This window comes from Camelina sativa, chromosome 11, assembly GCF_000633955.1.
Source record: "Camelina sativa cultivar DH55 chromosome 11, Cs, whole genome shotgun sequence".
In the NCBI taxonomy this organism is placed as follows: Eukaryota; Viridiplantae; Streptophyta; class Magnoliopsida; order Brassicales; family Brassicaceae; genus Camelina; species Camelina sativa.
Window position 1 is genome coordinate 21,020,706 of NC_025695.1, and position 15,058 is coordinate 21,035,763.

At 33.3% G+C, this 15,058-nt stretch overlaps 2 protein-coding genes across 2 annotated transcripts in view; one reads left to right on the forward strand and one right to left on the reverse strand.

Annotated features, from left to right (window-relative positions):
- The window catches only part of LOC104728176 (arogenate dehydrogenase 1, chloroplastic-like), a 3,019-nt gene extending 2,737 nt beyond the window's left edge, over nt 1-282 (forward strand). Inside the window, exon 3 of the mRNA XM_010447201.2 lies at nt 67-282. Within this exon, the coding sequence (XP_010445503.2) occupies nt 67-282 (216 nt within the window). The remainder of the gene's footprint in view (nt 1-66) is intronic.
- Nucleotides 457-3,390, reverse strand: LOC109124769 (heparanase-like protein 3). Its single transcript, XM_010442388.2, has 9 exons — nt 3,123-3,390; nt 2,671-2,707; nt 2,411-2,594; nt 2,182-2,330; nt 1,854-2,084; nt 1,573-1,762; nt 1,359-1,484; nt 1,143-1,242; nt 457-1,059 (listed from the first exon to the last, which is right to left on the reverse strand). Exons 1-9 carry the CDS (start codon nt 3,348-3,350, stop codon nt 694-696), a joined length of 1,611 nt encoding a protein of 536 aa, XP_010440690.1. The 5' UTR covers nt 3,351-3,390; the 3' UTR covers nt 457-693.

Consider the following 15,058-nt stretch of genomic DNA (forward strand, 5'->3'; position numbering starts at 1 on the left):
ATCACACACACAGCGGGAAGGCTTCTGGAGAAGCTGAGCTTGGAATCTACTCCTGTCGATACGAAGGGTTATGAGACATTGCTAAAATTGGTGGAGAATACTGCTGGTGACAGCTTTGATCTTTACTATGGACTCTTTTTATACAATCCTAATGCAATGGAACAGCTTGAGAGGTTTCATTTGGCTTTCGAATCATTGAAGAAACAGCTCTTTGGACGACTACATTCTCAACATTCTCATGAGCTAGCTATATCGCCTTCGCTAGAGCTGACTAAGCTATAAAATAGCTTAAGTTAATGTTCTCTCAGTCCTGCTCCTTGACCACTAATTTTGTAGTCCCATCTTCACGCATTACTGTTCTACTCAGAATATGGTGCTTGGGAGAAATCGTTTGGTCTTTGAAAGGATTTGGTGTAAGTTTCTTTCTTTTTTGTAGCTTTATTTGATCCTTTAGTGTGTATTTTGTCCTCCATACGGGCTTCACGGTCTCAACCGGTTATAAATGTTAAACAGAAATAAAAATGCAAACAAGTTTTGGGTTTCGAAATTGTTTTACTTATTTTATTTTGTCCAAATACTTTGAACTTACAGATTTCAATGCCCATAGGTTTCTGAAAGAAAGGTACACTTGTTTCTTTTTCTCTAATCAAATAACTAAATGGAGGAACTGTCTTAAGTTCCATATGCAGCTACCTAAGCACATGCAGGTACAACAACACTCCGCATATGCACAAACACTATGGAATATGGAGCTATTGTTATTGGCTCCGTTGAATTTATATGTATCGGCTCTATAGGAGGTAAGTCACCCATTGAATTAACCTGAAGAGGATTTCCGTTGAGTAGCATAGTCTGACTATGTAAGTTTCCATCCTTTGCTGTCAAGTGATACTCTTCTCTTTGGATTTCCCCATTACTATCCGAAGGAAGTTGGGAAGTTGCTCTTTTAGAAGACTTCATGTGCTTTGTATGTCTCAAACTGAAAGTGTTATTTAACTCTACTTTCGCTACAACTGTCGTAGTGTTGTCAAGGTTCATCAGTAAAACTGTGATCCCTTTCTGCATGATGAAACTTTAGATGTTAGATCGAACTCATCGCGAATAAATGCCATTTTTATTACTTGTATGGAAACTGGACTTACAGATTGTCTTGCACAATGGGTGTATGAACGTATCTTTTTGGTTCCGGAAAAGCTAGTGAACAATGCCTTTCTTCCCATAAGTTGTCGCCAGATCAGAGCACTGCATGTCATCAAGTAACATGATTTGTAGTTAGTGTTAAGTACCATTTTTATTGCGTCTTCTTCCCTTTTTTTCTTTAGTGACATACCAAATTCATCTTTTGGTTATTTGTTTACCTGTAATAGTCTGGATTGGGTGTGAAATTAGTAGTATTTAGCAACCCATAGTTTCCTCCGATCAGAGACTGTCTACAATATGTTTTGGTATCATACACTGATGACATACCAAGCTGGTCCAAGTACCTACCATCGCACAACATTATCATTAGAAATGTTGAGTATATTGCTTATGATAAGCTTGTTTTTTTGGCTGATTTTATCTATTTCTTACCAGAAACTATACACGAAAGCATTAGAGACAAGATTCCTCCCGCTGTTGTAGGCACCACCAGACTCACCAACCCATGACACGGCCTTGGTTGAGGATTTTTTTATTACGTTCTTGAGGCTGCGGAACGTTATTGCCTCTTGGTCCAGGTACGAAGGGTTTAGAATCTTTTCTATCAGATGTGCATCGACCCCTAATCAATCAAAATGTAGTTTTCTTTCCATCAGAAGTTAAATAATGAACCTGCAGGATATAAAAAGAGACTAGTTGAGTATGCAGGTTACCTGGACCGAGATCGTAGATGTGGTGTGTGGTAGCGTTGAGAGAGTTTTCTGTTTTGCTCAGGTATTCTGTGAACCAAGCAGCTTCAAAGAAGCCACCCGGGCCTATCACCAATGGCATGGGACTCATGTTCTTGTAAACCCGGTTCACAATGTTTCTCAGATTTATGGTGTCTATAGCATACTGATTTGCTGCAACTCGTGCACCAATACCACTTCCACACAACTCATTGCCTATTAAGAAAAAAGAAAAAAAGCAAAACCAGCGTGGTGATGTAGTGAGAATTCGATCAGGCTTATGAATTCTCTATAGTGTTGTCAGATGACTTACCGAGCTCCCAACCGTCTACGGTGTGGTTATTCTGTGCTGTAAACCGGATAAAAGATTCAGCATTGGTGGAATCCCAGGCTCCTATGGCTTCACCGTTAGGTTTTATGGAACGCCCCGAGAGTGCATTCAGTCCAAAGATGACTTTAGCTCTGATTTAAACCACAAGTAGGTGAGGGAAGAAGAGTGAGAGAGGGGAAAACAAAGTGGAAAGAAGAGAATGTGAATGTACCCAGTTTTACGGAAGAAGGCATTGAGCTCGTCCCATCGACGCATAGGCAGACATCCTTGTGTGTAACCAAAGATAATTGAAGAGTTTTTGGTAAAAGGAAGACAAGGTTGCTGTTGATCTGGCGTCTCATATATCACCAAGTCTTGTAATGTTCCTCCTATTCTTATTTTCAATGGAGCAAATGCTGTGGAAATTGGGAACAAAGATCAAATCCTGACATAACAAATACTATAATATATCAGGAATGTGATGTGATTTACCTTTGATTGCATTTTGAAGAATAATGTTGTTCAAATCCTGCAGGAAAGATCAACATAACCCAGTTTCAGTACTTCGTACTAATCAATTGCTACCATTTTTCTTTGTAATCAATTTTAAAAATTGAATATGATGAAAAAAAAGATAAGGAAATTGTTTTACTTGGCCCATAATAATTTTTGACTTTCATATTCCATAAATGGTAAAAAATGATAAAATGGGTTTTTTAATTTTCTACAATTGGTAAATTATATTTGCCAAATGCAGAGTAACTAATATAAGAAACTTTTAATGCATTCCTGCTACCACACCAACCCAAAAATACATACTGTATGTTTTTTTTTTTTTTTGGTTTGGTCAAAAACCCAAGTTGCATTGTTATCGTCGGCAAAAAAAAAACATGAAAATGAAAAACAAAAAAAAACAAAAAAGAGAAAAAAGAAAAAGAAAAAACCAGATTGAGAATGGAAGCATGGTCCCAACTACAAGTGCCGTAGTCACATTTCTCCGGCGGCCACCAGTCCAAAGTGGCGCAAATGAAGTCTTCGTCTATAGTTCCCACGGCGGCTCTTCCGTACACAAACACCTTCCCATTCTCTTCCACGGTGGAGCTAACTGTATAGTCCAAGAACTGAAACACACAAAGGAACAAAACTATGAACCAGATTTGACGACAACCCATTTTTTATTTATAAGAGAATGAGATCTTACTTGGGTGTATATATAATTTGTGGAAATGGAAGACAGACACACATACTGAAAAAATTAAATTGTTTTTTATTTAATTATTTTGTTCTTTTTTCCTTTTGTTGTTTGTATAAAGTATTACATAAAAATATAAAAATAAAAAGGTGAACTACTTGAAAGTTGAAAGTATCTCTACCTGCACAACTTTAATGGATTGTTTCTTTTTTTTCTTGAAAAAGGGTTTACTAACTTTAATATATTGTTGCTTTTAAGTTACATGAATCTCTTAATTACATGCAAAAGCTTTCACGGACTAAACTCTTCATACAACCAATCTTAATGAATGAGTATACTAACATTTTTTAAATACACTAAGTTAGACTCGCGCAATGGGGCGGGATGTTGGGATGTTGTTCTATACATTTTGAAATATATTTAATATTAAAAATATGATATTTAATTTTTTGGAATTATATTAATAATAAAAATTATGGTTTACACAATGCTAAGATATAGAAATGGACTAAAAAAACCTACAATGGTTTGTAACTATGTTGTATTTGTTATTACAATTATTTACATTTAAGTCGGGTAAATTCAATCGTATAATTGGCTTAACTCTACTATATGCTATGTTTTTTCTCCTATTACTTGTTATGGAAGATATATTAGCGTATTTATTTTGTGGTTTTTTTTTTGTAGTTTACAAATTTAATCATCTAAGTTTATATTTTTTTTTGGGAGATTCTCAAAAATAGCATCAAAATAAGTTTTTTTTCCAAACTTAGCACAACATCTCTAAAATTCCAAAAATAACACCAATTAGTCATTCAAAATTAATTCATAAATTCAAAATATTAAACCCTAACTCTCAAAACTATACTCTAAATGTGAAATTGAGAACCCAAACCTAAGAAAAAAAATTTTTTAAATTAATTTTAAATATTTTAATGTGTTAAATAGTGCTATTTTTAGAATTTTTTGGAATGTGTGCTATAGTTGTCCATAAAACTTGTTTTAGTGCTATTTTAGAGTATTTCTCTTCTTTTTTTGGTAGGAATCATCTAAGTTTATATAGTTTGTGTTGTTCTTACATTATTATTTGTTTGTTTTCTTTTGTAAATTATCAATTCATTTTAATAACAAATCCACATATGTCAAAGTAAATAGACATATTTTTACTTTAGTTTAGTTTTGTGTTGTTATTTAAATACTATAGTTATGTTAAATTGTATACAACATTTATAAGGATTATATTAATTGTCAAAGTTATTTTAAAAGTTATAGATGATTTATTTTTCTTTAATTTTTAAAAATTTGTTTTTTGATCTTAAACATTGTTTAATTTGTCAGTGGTGTTCTGATATGTAAATCAAAAAAGAAGAATTTTTTCTGTAGATTTTGTATGTATAAATTTTGGCGTGTCTTATAGATAAATATTATAGATTTGTATATATAAATTATAGTAAAATTATTTAATAATTAATTTACTCTACATATAGTGCCAACAGTTATTTAGAATAAAATAAACTGCTAAAAAGATGTTAGATTACAAATAATAATTATTGTAGGAGCCATCATAATTGCACTTGATCCATCCATCATGAGGTTGTTGCCAGCTTGTGGTTGTTGATACATTTCCATTGGTTTGGCCATGAGTATTAATTCTGGTGTTTAGACTCTGAATATATTCTTGTGCTTGTAGCCATTCGTTAACATCTGTTTTGGCCTTTAGTAACACTGAATGCCATGAAAATTTTCTTTGTTGGAAAAGTAGATAATTCCTACTTGTCCATAATCTCCAGAAGATACGAAGAGCAACCTGATATAGCTGTTGATTACTTTGGGCAATGGTACTTGAGAGAATAGTCTCCATTTTATCTTCTAGGATAGCGGTGGTGACCAACATGAAATTCAATGGTAATCCAGAAGCCTGCCACACCAATTGCGCATATGGACAATCAAACAGTATGTGTTGTGTAGATTCCTCAGCTTGACAACATCTTCGACAGATTGAGTGAGTACCGATATGTCTTATCCGTAGATTCTCTCCACAGGCGAGTGATCCTGACCGAATTTTCCAAAGGAAATGTTTGATTTTTGGAGTTGTGTGTTGTTTCTAGACTTTGGACTTGATAACTGGATTACCTGGTGGTGGTCGGACTTGTGGATCAGTGTAGAGCTGATTCTCCAGCCAATACGCCGATTTAACAGTGTATATCCCATTCGTCGTATAGTGCCAACCTAGTATGTCTTGAGAATTATGCTTACAGAGGTTAAGGGAGAGGATTATATTGGCATCTTCCTCAACAACCAATTCGCTTATGAGTTCTTCATTCCACTAGCCAGTATTTGCGTGAATCCAATCTTTGACTAGAGAATAGTCATTCTGTTGACTATTTTCTCTAGGAGGTCTGAGAGGATATAGTGGCAGCCATGGATCAATCCAAGCATTGATCATTGAACCATCCCCAACAATAAATCGCATTCCTTGTTTGAGCAAATCTCGACCCTAGATGAGTGATTTCCACACAAAGGATTCTTTTCGTTTTATGTTGCATTCAGTATGTTTGTATCACTGAAGTATCTTGCCTTTAACATATGAGACATTAGACAGGTTGGGTGTTGAAGGATTCTCCAAACTTGCTTCCCTAGTAATGCCAAATTAAAATGCTCAATGTCTCTGAACCCCATTCCATGCAAACCAGTGCATATTCTTTTTTGTAACGCTATCTCCCCATCAAAATTTTGACAGTACACAATTGATTTCTTCACATGTCTCTTTTGGGAACTCAAAAATATTCATGGAGTAAACAAGACAGGTAAAGCAATTGCAACAAACTTGATGATACGCCCAAATTTGAGGACCACTCAGCCGGAATAGAAAGGATAGAAACTCACCAAGGTGCAAGGTGCAATAAGGGAGATTTTATGGATTGAGGTGTCGCACAGCAGTTGCGGAAGGCTGCTGATATTCCCAACTCCAATCGCTGCTAGATATAACACACTAGTCCAGCAAGAGGAGGTTGTTTGCTTGGATATTACACACCAAGAAACAAAGAAATGTTCTAAACAAAGAACAAAGAGATAAACTCATAAAATGAAAAGGAAATTGATTTATTGATGTTCAAATGAAATTACATGAGTTTATATAAGGATAAGAAACTTGGTAACAAAGCCAAGTATTGATTATTCTTGAAACTAAAACATAATAAAAATAGATAGTTGAATAAAGACCCAACTCTTGAAGTTTGCATTTCCAAGGTGTCATTCCCAAGGTGAGTTGAACTCTATTTTCGTCACACCTCTTTGACCATAAAATAAAGTGATTATTTTGGGTTTTCTTGGACTTTAATTAGGTTCAAAATGGACTGGACTTGGTAGACAACATCCCCAATAGAATTTCCTATGCTCTCATTTCCCATAATCTCTTGAATTAACCCAATAAGTGTATCCTTGAACTTCTCTCTCTTTCACTCCTTGGTCCAATTTTGCTGATGAGAAATAACATGGACTGTATCATTTCTTCACTTTTGGCTTAGTAGAAACAACACCTGGTTGCCATACATAATTCTGGAAGCTCTTAAACCAGTTGGACCTAAAACTCTTCAAGTGAACAACTAGATTAACCTCCTTTGGCAAATGGAATGTATTGCAAATGGTTGTTTGGCTGGAAGAATTGATCTTCAACTTTGTTCGTGTTGGATAAGGCTCAATGATCTTCTTGGATGGTCTCATGATCATATCATTCCCCTCCTCTTGAAAAAGTTTCGTCCTCGAAACTGTACGGCCATGGATTGGAGAGTGTTGAAGTGATACTGGTGGCTTCTCTTTGAGAGAATATATGAGCCCATATTGTATACCATGAAGCAGAAATGCACCATTTTCCGTGAGACCTTTCTTTTTTCCTTCAAGATCCAAAACTTGCTCTGTCTTACTTGACCAGAATTGTACCGTTGATTTTTCTCTCTTTGTTGGTGCATTAGGTGAATCATCCATACTGCCAAGGTTGTTGATGATCATGCCTTCCTTTGCAGCTTCCTCACTCTGATCTTTTCTGATCTCTTTATGCTTTGGTTCCCCGAATTTCGTTTTCTCACTTGGTGAATTTGTTATTTTCAACAGATTATCCTGAATTAGCAACTCCTTGTGCTCCTTTGGTGATGGTAACGAAACAAAAGAAGCTTCCTTTTCCTTAGAAACAAGAGACATCATTTCTCGTTGGTAACTTGGCGTGACAGTAGACGCTCCATCAGTTGGTCTAGAAGTTCTCCTTATAATATAATTTGAACCACGATGGTGATGGTGGGGAACAAATCGCTTCCTCAACATAGACTTCAATTCTGCCCAAGTCTCAATGGAGTGTTCTCCATTTCTACTCCTGCTTATCACCAACTGATCCAACCAAGTAATAGCATAATCACAAAATCCAGTGGCTGCAAATCGTACCTTTTTCATCTCGCAATAGTTTTGACAACTAAAAACCGACTCAATATTTTTCTCCCACTCAAGATATGCATCTAGGTTGTTCTTGCCTTGAAAGGTAGGAATCTTCAACTTCAAAATACCCATGTTATCATCCACTCTTCCTCTTGCTTCTCTATCACTTCTTGGTCTCATGTGACTCCCTCTTGAGGATTGACTATTGTAATAATCATCAGCCCTTGCTACTTTAGGTTGATCTATTTCTCTTCTATGATGCAACATATGTGGTCGTCTCTGTTGTGTCTCTGCTTCAACTTCATCCAACCTCTCGTAGAGGACATTCATCTTAACCCTCAACAACCGTCGCATCTCTCTTATAAGTGCCTGAAATTGTAGATTTGGAATCCCAAGCCTTCCGTCTTCAATGATCCCACGTTCTCGACGATCATTATACATTTTTTTTTTGCTTTTTTTTTTTTGCTTTCTTTTTTCTCTCTTTTTTTGTTTTCCTCTTTTTTCTTTTTTTCTATTTTTTCTGTTGTTTTTTTTTTGAAAGAAGATGAAAGAAAGAAAAAGATAGAAAATCAAAAGATAAGTACTGGTTGAGTGGCTCTGATACCACATTTCAATCTATTTTTGAGAAAACAAAAGAACCATGCAATTCATCTAGCATGTCATCAAGCCTAGGGATCGGATGCCTATACTTTACTGTAATGTTGTTGATGGCACGACAGTCTACACATATGCGCCAAGAGCCATCCTTCTTAGGCACAAGGAGAACAGGTACTGCACATGGGCTTAGGCTCTCTCTGATGTAACCTTTTTCAAGAAGCTCTCCAATCTGCTTTTGAATTTCCTTTGTTTCCAACGGATTGGTTCGATAAGCCGGCCGGTTTGGAAGTGACGCACCTGGGATGAAATCAATTTGGTGTTCTATACCTCTTATTGGCGGCAAACCATTAGGGTTCTCTTCTTTTCTTTTTTTTCCTTTTTTTGAAAGAAGATGAAAGAAAGAAAAAGATAGAAAATCAAAAGATAAGTACCGGTTGAGTGGCTCTGATACCACTTTTCAAATCTATTTTTGAGAAAACATAAGAACCATGTAATTCATCTAGCATGTCATCAAGCCTAGGGATCAGATGCCTATACTTTATCGTAATGTTGTTGATGGCACGACAGTCTACACACATGCGCCAAGAGCCATCCTTGATACGCCCAAAATTGAGGATCACTCAGCTGGATTAGAAAGGATAGAAACTCGCCAAGGTGCAAGGTGCAACAAGGGAGATTTTATGGATTGAGGGGTCGCACAGTAGTTGCGGAAGGCTGCTGATATTGCCAACTCCAATAGCTACTAGATATAACACACTAGTCCAGCAAGAGGAGGTTGTTTGCTTGGATATTACACACCAAGAAACAAAGAACAAAGAGATAGACTCATAAAATGAAAAGGAAATTGATTTATTGATTCTCAAATGAGATTACATGAGTTTATATAGGGATAAGAAACTTGGTAACAAAGCCAAGTATTGATTATTCTAGAAACTAAAACATAATAAAGATAGATAGTTGAATGAAGACCCAACTCTTGAAGTTTGCCTTTACAAGGTATCATTCCCAAGGTGAGTTGAACTCTATTTTCGTCACCCCTCTTTGACCATAAAATAAAGTGATTATTTTGGGCTTTCTTGGACTTGAATTAGGCTCAAAATGGATTTGACTTGGTAGACAACATCCCCAATAGAATTTCCTATGCTCTCATTTCCCATAATCTCTTGAATTAGCCCAATAAGTGTATCCTTGAACTTCTCTCTCTTTCACTCTCTGGTCCAATTTTGCTGATGAGAAACAACATGGACTGTATCATTTCTTCACTTTTGGCTTAGTAGAAACAACACCTGGTTGCCATACATAATTCTGGAAGCTCTTAAACCAGTTGGACCTAAAACTCTTCAAGTGAACAACTATATTAACCTCCTTTGGCAAATGGAATGTATCGCAAATGGTTGTTTGGCTGGAAGAATTAATCTTCAACTTTGTTCGTGTTGGTCAAGGCTCAATGATCTTCTTGGATGGTCTCATGATCATATCACTTTAGTAGTACTTCTTTTCCTCCTGCTGATAGGAATCTTTTATTTCATTCTTGTGTCTTGGCTTTGACTCTGTCGGTGATGTATTGGAACATTTCTGTTTTCTTACGAGTTACTTCTTCTAGTAGAGCAAGGTATTTTTCCCCACCACCTTCGTTATGAATTCCCAGAATGCGTCGCATTCTTGTCTTTACCTCTTGTTTGACCCGTGTTCCAAATGTTATTGCCGACTTATTCAAGTTGATCGCTTGCCCCGAAACCTCTTCATATCTGCTTAATATATTCTTCATAGCTTTGCATGATTTGTCATTGGCTAGCATGAAAAAACAAAGAGTCATCAGGAAAGAGTAGATGAGTAATTTTGGTTTATATTTATGTAATATTTACATTTAACATAACATTCCTAAAATATATATCTACAATAAATTTCTGTTTTTTTTTCAAAATAAAAATATATCTCCATTTTTTATTTAAAAAATAAAGAAATAATCATATTCTACAAAATCTGTTTCAAATTAACATTACATTTCAACTTCAAAATAGTATAATAAATAAATTGAAACCGATTTTATCTTCTACACTAACAAATAAAATATTCATAATTTTGGTAACCAAATAAGATATAAGTTATGTCACTTGGTGAAATTTAAAAAATACTAAAATTTTAAATTATATAATTTTAATATTAAACTAAAATACCGTAAAAAAGTTAATATATATTTATATATGTGTAAAAGTAAATCCTAGTATGATACAATTATTATGTGGGAGGCTCATATTTAAAGGGTTTGATGCAAAAAGTATTTGATTATATTTTCCCATCAAAACCTTTAAATATGGAAAAAAATATATTATACAATATAACCAAAGATAATTCATGAAATAAATATAGATGAAGATAAAGTTTTTGTTTGTCGTCATCATGAAGATAGAGTTAAGAGAAAAAATGATTATTTCTTAGAGGGTTTTTTTTTGCTCTAAGGAACCAAATAAGCGTGGTTGATATATACTATTTAACATATGTAAAAATTATCACTAAATTAGAGTAAAACTGTATCATGAATGTGGTACATGTAAAACTCGTGGATTTTTATGGTGGGAATAAAATTGTTCGTTTATAGGGTAATTTATGAAGTAGATTTTTACGGTGTAAGTAGATATGTATAACATACTAGGTAGCACATGTGTGTTAATTTTCATTTAAATTAGAAACAAATTCCTGTCTCCTCCTCTCATTTAAAGTTCCGTCCCATCCTTTCATTTCCCAGTCCCGTTCTATCCTCTTATTTCCTAACTCATCCCCTTTCGTCCCGTCTCATCCTATCTCATCTCGTTTTGTCTCATCCAGTCTCTTTCCGTCTCGTCCTGTATCCATCAGATTTTTTTGTCTTATGTTCGTTCTCTTTTAAATAATTACTCGTTAGACAATATTTATTAAAGTAGACTGGATAGGAAATTTAGACGGGATACCAGAGTGCTCCGTTGATTTTTTTTTATTTAGTTACTTGAGATTATCCAAAATTTTCAAAGTGTCGTATAGTCAATCTTTATCCAAATTAGTGAAATCTTGATACTTGAATTTATCTACCTAGAGTTTTTGATTTTGTACTTTAATCTAAAAATTAGGTTCCCTTTAAAAAAAAAAGTATTCAATATATTATTTTTCATTATTCGAATTTACCCATTTCAGTTTACATATACTGAAATTTTCACAAAATTTTATTATTATATTTAAAGTATATGTGCTTAATTAGTTAATTAAATTACTTCAAAAAAACACTGGTAAAACATATATTTAGTCAAAGAATAAACCCTTTTCAGTTGGAAAATTTTAATAGTATGATAGTAGTATTTTTCCATAAAAATTAGTTGGCAAGTCTTTTATGGTGTAAATATTGTGGTGTATATGTAAAATACCGCAACCCGTACCATATACTATTTTTTGCAATCAATCCATAATAATCAAAGACAGCCCGTGTTTATTGAAAATATTAAAGTAATTTTATTACAGGGTGTTAAATCTCGTCCAGTCCCATCCCATCCCATCCCGTCCCAATCCATCCCAGTAGAAATTTTATGTCCCATAACCATTTTATTTTAAATAATTATCAATATAATAATGCTATTAATAAATTTTGGCTAAGAAATTTAGATGAAATACATGTATTCTCCATTTGAATGTTTAATTTATATCGTTAGTAGACATTATAATTCTCAAAAACTCTCAAAAAAATTTCAAAAATATCCAAAATTCTCAAAATACCCGTCTCAAAGTAGTAACCCGTGCTACATAAGAATTATATTAACCTGGGTGCTATAGCACAGATGCGTTATTTTCATGTAATTTTTTTTATAAATTAAACATAGACGTATTTACTTCACAAAAGGAAACACGTCTAGTCATGTTCCATCCCCTCACGTCTTAACCCATCCCCTCTCGACCCGTCTCATCCCATATCCATCAGAATTTTTTATTTTTATGTTCGTTTTCTTTTAAATAATTACTCGTTAAACAATATTTACTAAAAGAGATTGGGTAAGAAATTTAGATGGGATACATGATTTCTCCATTGAATATTTTTTTTTAGTTCGTTGAAATTATCCAAAAATTATAATTTTCAAAAACTTATAATGATTTTTCAAAAATATGAAAATTTTCAAAGTGTCCGTTCCAAAGTCATTAATTACATGTCGTATAGTTAATCCTTATCTAAATCAGTGAAAGCTTGACACTTGAATTTATCTACCTATATTTTTTTTGTACTTTTATCTAAAATTTATGTCCTTTTAAAAAAAAATCAAAATATTGTTTTTCATCATTCGAATTTACCCGTTTCAGTTTACATATACTATTTCTCGTCTTAATACCATAAATATACTGGACTTTTCTCAAAATTAAATTTTTGTGTCATTAGATAGCTAAAAGATATATTAAAATATTTTTGATATTAGTGGTATTAGCTCGTAATGTTTGCTTATTTTTACTGAAAGTTTCCTTTTCTATTTCTATAATCTTGATTGTATAAATTCATAGATTTTGGAAAACAAAAACCATGTTAAAAACTGCTACCATTTAAAGTCTTAATCTTATACCATAAAACAGAAAAGAGTTTTTTTTTTTGTTTTGGTGAATTTATCCAAAACATTTGAAATTTCATTGTCAATGCTTTTCGCAAAATTTAAACGATTTTTATAGAAGGCATGCGTTTTTTTTTCATCTAAAAACCTGTTTTCTGTTTTAATATTGTTAAGATTATATGTTTGTAAAATTTGGTAAAAAAAAACCATATCTTGGAAGAGTAATGTAAATTTATGGTTATTTCCACAAACGATTTGATTTTCCTTTAATTTACAATTTAAATGTTTGTTTACAAAGGTAGAGATATTTTGGCCGATTTTTTTTACAGTAAATTAATTTTTGAGTTTTGTGGAGATTTTGTATATTCATTTTTTAAAAAAAAGAATTAAAGTAACTCTTTTTAATAATTAAAAAAATAAGATTGCGGATGAAAATGAATAATCGGATAAATTTTAAAATATCTTTAGAATTTGTTTAGAATAAAAATTATTTTTGGAAACTCGTCATATTTCATTTTTAAATTAATATTTAATAATAATAAATTGTCCTACATTACTTTGAGGTTTTTCCAGCACAAGAGAAAAAAAAACAAAAAATACAAATCTCATTATAATAATTATTATTTTTTCTGAGTATAATAAGTTTGAAAAATGAACTGACCCGTCTCTCTCTTCCCCAATCTTGGCCTTAGTGACAGATCAAAGGAATGACTTTTCTTGTTTCTATGTAGTGTTCTACTTTGATTCTTGCAAAGATTAACTACGTGAAATTATATCAATTGCTACATTTGTGATTGTCTAATAAGTAAAGTATATTAAGAGAATGCAGTAATCTTTTAGCAAAGAAAAAGATGGAAAATCACGTTGTTGAATAGGTACATGAAGCCATCGAAACAACGATATGTCGGTCAATGAAGCCATCGAAACATCTGCACATCTTATAAGATTAGTCACATATTTTTCCATTAATTAGAAAAAAAATCTAGATCATAAGATTAGTCATACCTTATAAATTTAATAAAGAATGATTTCATGATCATGTACCCACATCATGATAACCTGAGACGAAAAAAAACCAATGTTGAAAATAAAAATCTCTACAGGAATATTAAGAAGGGCTTAAAATATTAAGAAGATGTTGTAAAACACGGATGGTGGATCTTCCATAACCAGCTCATACATGTTCTAGTGTGTAAGGCCCATGGCCGTAGCCCATTATCTTATCCTAGTCCTAGTCGGTTTTGTACTAAGGGTTTATATATCCCTATATATGTAACATTCGATTGAGTTAATGATAATAAGAAGAGAAAATTTCCTTCGAGTTTCTCTAGTTTACAACACTTTATCAACACGACTTGTTCTAAAAATCCAACTGAGAAAAACCCTAAACCCTAAATACTAAACCGCTGCCGCACATCATCCTTGGTTCGTTCAAGCTCAAAACCCGGATCAAGTTTAGTTCGTGGTCAGCTTCTGTTTGTGATCAAAGTTCTGTACGTGTTTAGTCTGAGGTTCGTGATCAAAAGCTCAAGGTACACCCAAGGTCTTGAGCTCCCGGATCAATCCAGTCAACCCCAAACGGTGGAAGGTAAATAATCAAACCTTATAAGAACACATGTATCGAATCTGGACTTAAATCCTATAAGAACCCAAAATCTACAAGTAGACAATCCACAAACAAAAAACCCTAAGCTTTGAAATCCTAAAACCCTAAAACCCTAAAACTTTAAAATCTGATTGTTTGAGGTTTAGGATTGCTTAGATTGATTGCAATTGCACTAATTATACCATGTTTAAAATCTGGTTGTAATTGCTTGTTTATTTGTTGCATGAAAGCCTTAGAACTAGAAACCTAAAATCGAAAATATTAATCTGTTTTGTTCTAAGTTTAAATCCGATTGTTCTTGGTTGTTTGTTTAAAATTAAAACCCTAAAATCAATCCTTGAAATTGGAAATCCTAGAGAATTTTGTCTCATTAAAATTTTGTCATTATCCTGTTTAAAGAAAAAGGAAAATTTAAGAAAAATGAAATTTTATCTAAGAAAAAGAAAAATTGCTAAAACCTGAAATTATGTGCATATTTCCTGTTCATACTAGAATTTGTCTAGG

Coding starts and splice junctions, on each gene's coding strand:
- LOC109124769 (XM_010442388.2), bottom strand. CDS start 3,350: ATGGGTTGTCGTCAAATCTGGTTCATAGTTTTGTTCCTTTGTGTGTTT. Junction 2,331..2,410: donor GCCTTCTTCCGTAAAACTGG/GTACATTCACAT, acceptor GGTTTAAATCAG/AGCTAAAGTCATCTTTGGAC. Junction 1,485..1,572: donor GCTTTCGTGTATAGTTTCTG/GTAAGAAATAGA, acceptor GTGCGATGGTAG/GTACTTGGACCAGCTTGGTA.